General features: G+C 36.3%; 1 protein-coding gene across 1 annotated transcript; it reads right to left on the reverse strand.

Annotated features, from left to right (window-relative positions):
* Nucleotides 1-70: 70 nt before the first annotated feature.
* On the reverse strand, nt 71-3,264 carry LOC128251156 (zinc finger protein 430-like). Its single transcript, XM_052977644.1, has one exon. The coding sequence runs from the start codon at nt 2,214-2,216 to the stop codon at nt 1,362-1,364; it is 855 nt and encodes a 284-aa protein (XP_052833604.1). The 5' UTR covers nt 2,217-3,264; the 3' UTR covers nt 71-1,361.
* Between the last annotated feature and the right edge of the window lie 6 nt (nt 3,265-3,270).

Raw genomic sequence — 3,270 nt, forward strand, 5'->3', positions numbered from 1 at the left:
GTTGAACCTATACCAATCAGATGCTGGCTGGGTATTCTAAGATCATGTACCCACGTGCAAACATATGTATATTTTGGTGAATTTCAATACAAACACATGTACAACAATTATGAAATTTTGAAAATCATTTATTGTAGAAAATAACAAAATGTAGAATAACAAGTGAATCATTGACTACAAAATATGGAACATATTAAAAGTAATCAATCCTTTATAATATTTGGGGAGTGAAAAATATTATTTAGTTTTTGTTTTGTTATTTTGACATTTTCATTTAAATCCTCATACACAAATTAGCATCTATAATTATGTACATATTTCAATAATGCCTCTATCTTTATTGATGGCTAGTTATTACACAAACCCACAACAGTAAGTCCACCCAAAGAAATGTAAGATGTGACAGAAAGAAACTGAAGGAAGCCCATCGCATATGTGTGTCTGTTTGACTTGATATAGCATGGTAGTTGTGTCACCAATATACAAGAAGTGGCCTCCATTAAAATAACAGCAACCAGGAGCATCTGTTGTCCATTGGAAATATCTTTCTCCAGTGTGTTTTCCTGGTGCTACTATATCATTTAGAATCTGTTGTCCATGGTGGCATGCGGTGCACAGTTTGGACTAGGATGGTAAGCTGGAAGCAGCACCACACCCCTGTCTGACTTGGCATGGTTTCTCTGGCTGGATGCCCTTCCTAACACCAACCACTCTGGGAGTGTAATTAATTGGGAAGAGTGGCTTCTGACCACAGAGATTGATTCAACAAATCCTGTCTGATCCAGTCAAGTGTGAAAATGTGGAAATTAAAATATTGATGAATGTCTCTCTTTTGTATTTTCCTCATCATGATTCATGAAATTGTGTCTCAGTCTGAAAAATAACAGTGAACAGATCTATCTCCGGATGGTATTTGTGGATTACAAGAAAGGAAGAGAAATTTCTAACATGGCATTAGGAAGGGCATGCAGCCATAGAAACAAGGTCAAAACAGACAACTGGAGCAGCTCTCCGGCTTGCCAGCTCAAGTCAAACCGTCCAACCCATGCCAGCATGGAAAATATGATGTTGAATATTGATCACAGTCATAAATTGTTCCCCAAAGAAAAGAAAGAAAAGGGTTTATCATATCTTACAGCTAAAAGGTTTCCCTCCAGAATGAATCCTTTTCTCATTCATTGATTCACTACAAGACTCAAAAGATTTTTCGCAGTGGGATGGTATTTCCTCCTGTGTGACAACATTTGTGGTCAAGCAGACGACCACTCTGAGTAAAAAGTTTTCCAGTGGAAAGATCATTCTCCAGGATGTACTCTTTCCCAAGTTCTCAGGGTAATACTACAAAAGAATACCCACATATTTCACATTGGAATGGTTTCTCTCCAGTGACTTCGTTTATGAACTACAACCTCAAATTTATGGAAAAATGCTTTCCCACATATTTCACAATTACCGTTTTCTTCTAGAGTGTATTTTTTGTGGCGTGCATAACTAGATTGCTGAGGGAATACTTTCCCACATATTTCACAGTGGAAGGGTTTTTCTCCTGTATGTATTCTTTTATGTCCCTTTAAAGCACTATTCTGGGTAAAACAATTACCACATATTTCACAGTGGAAGGGTTTTTCTCCTGTATGTATTCTTTTATGTCGCTTTAAAGCACTATTATGGGTAAAACAATTACCACATATTTCACAGTGGAAGGGTTTTTCTCCTGTATGTATTCTTGTATGTCCCTTTAAATCACTATTATAGGTAAAACATTTCCCACATATTTCACAAGGGAAACGTTTTTCTGCAGCGTGTACAGCTTTGTGTCGTGTTAATGTACTACAAGAACCAAATGATTCCCCACATATTTCACAATGGAAACGTTTTTCCCCGGTGTGTACAGTTTTGTGTCTTGCTAATGTACTACTAAAAACAAATGGTTTTCCACATATTTCACAGTGGAAGGGATTTTCTCCTGTATGTATGCCTTTATGTGCCTTTAAATGACTATTAGTGGAAAAACCTTTCCCACATATTTCACAATTGAAACGTTTTTCCACGGTGTGTACAGTTTTGTGTGCTGTTAATTTACCACTACAACTATAAGCAGAAACGATGTGGGCTTGAAAAAACAAATAAATATTTAAATGATTTTTATACATGCGAAAGTTAGAAATAAAGAGGAGGGTGGTCTTGTGATGTGCTAGAAATAACAGCCAAATCATCCTTAAATCAAAGTTCTACCGCTGAAAATATTTGAAATTTTTGTTTTAGTACCGAAACGACTCCTTCCATAGTTTTTAGGTGCCAAAAAAGAAAAGAAAAAAAGAGAAAGAAATTGCGAAAAACCGTCGTGAGGGGCATGGTGGGGATGGTGAAAAAAATAAACTTATATGGTCTTTATTTGAAACTCCGTATTTTCTAAACTCCTGTCCCCGCCTATTCGGAGAACATTTCATCCACATATTTTTTTACAACCGTAATGCATGCAGTCTGAATGATAATTCTATAAACTTTCATTTAAAAAAAATTCTTGAACGTTATCAGGGAAAAAATGGGGTGGTGTGAATTTTGTGAAACTGCTCTCCGAGCCCCCTAAGAATAATTCTTTCCCATAAATCCTCATATACTCTGAATGTACAGCATCTAAGGCAGATTTGTTGAAAATTTCGTGAAAATGTATCGATTTTTCTGGAAGTTATGCGGCGACGGAGGACACAACTGTGGTGAAACGAGAAAACCTTCTGTCGATCCCATTGAAGCAGAATCGTCTGAATTTTCCGAAACTTCACTCTCCACTTGCGGAAAATGTCATTCACAACCAATTCCGATACAATCGGAATAAATCAACAGTCTTGTGTCCATTAAAATAACTAAGTCCTATTTAAGTAATACTTGTCATAATATGTAGTAATAAAGCTTATTACAGTTTCTCTCTCTCTCTGTCACACACACGTTAATATCTCTGTCCTTAAAAAAGCAAAGCTTGCTTGTAGGTTGCCCCACTGAAAACAGTAAATGAAATTCATAATAGTTCAGATCTTCCGCATCATTTCAATTAATTCCGATAAGTTTATTTATTTTCCGAGAAACTAATGAGGATGGACGAGTCGGTGGTGTAGTCTCATATTTCTAGCAGTTCGCGTATTGTGTATTTGATACTATGCTTTTTATACACTCAGGGCATACCTACAAAACAGCGCCCCACCGAATGTGTTTGTTCGTAACTTTATGGAAAATGGGTATTTTTAAATAAAACTTTCTACAAATATGCTTCTG

The sequence above is a fragment of the Octopus bimaculoides genome, chromosome 28, assembly GCF_001194135.2.
Source record: "Octopus bimaculoides isolate UCB-OBI-ISO-001 chromosome 28, ASM119413v2, whole genome shotgun sequence".
Classification (NCBI taxonomy): Eukaryota; Metazoa; Mollusca; class Cephalopoda; order Octopoda; family Octopodidae; genus Octopus; species Octopus bimaculoides.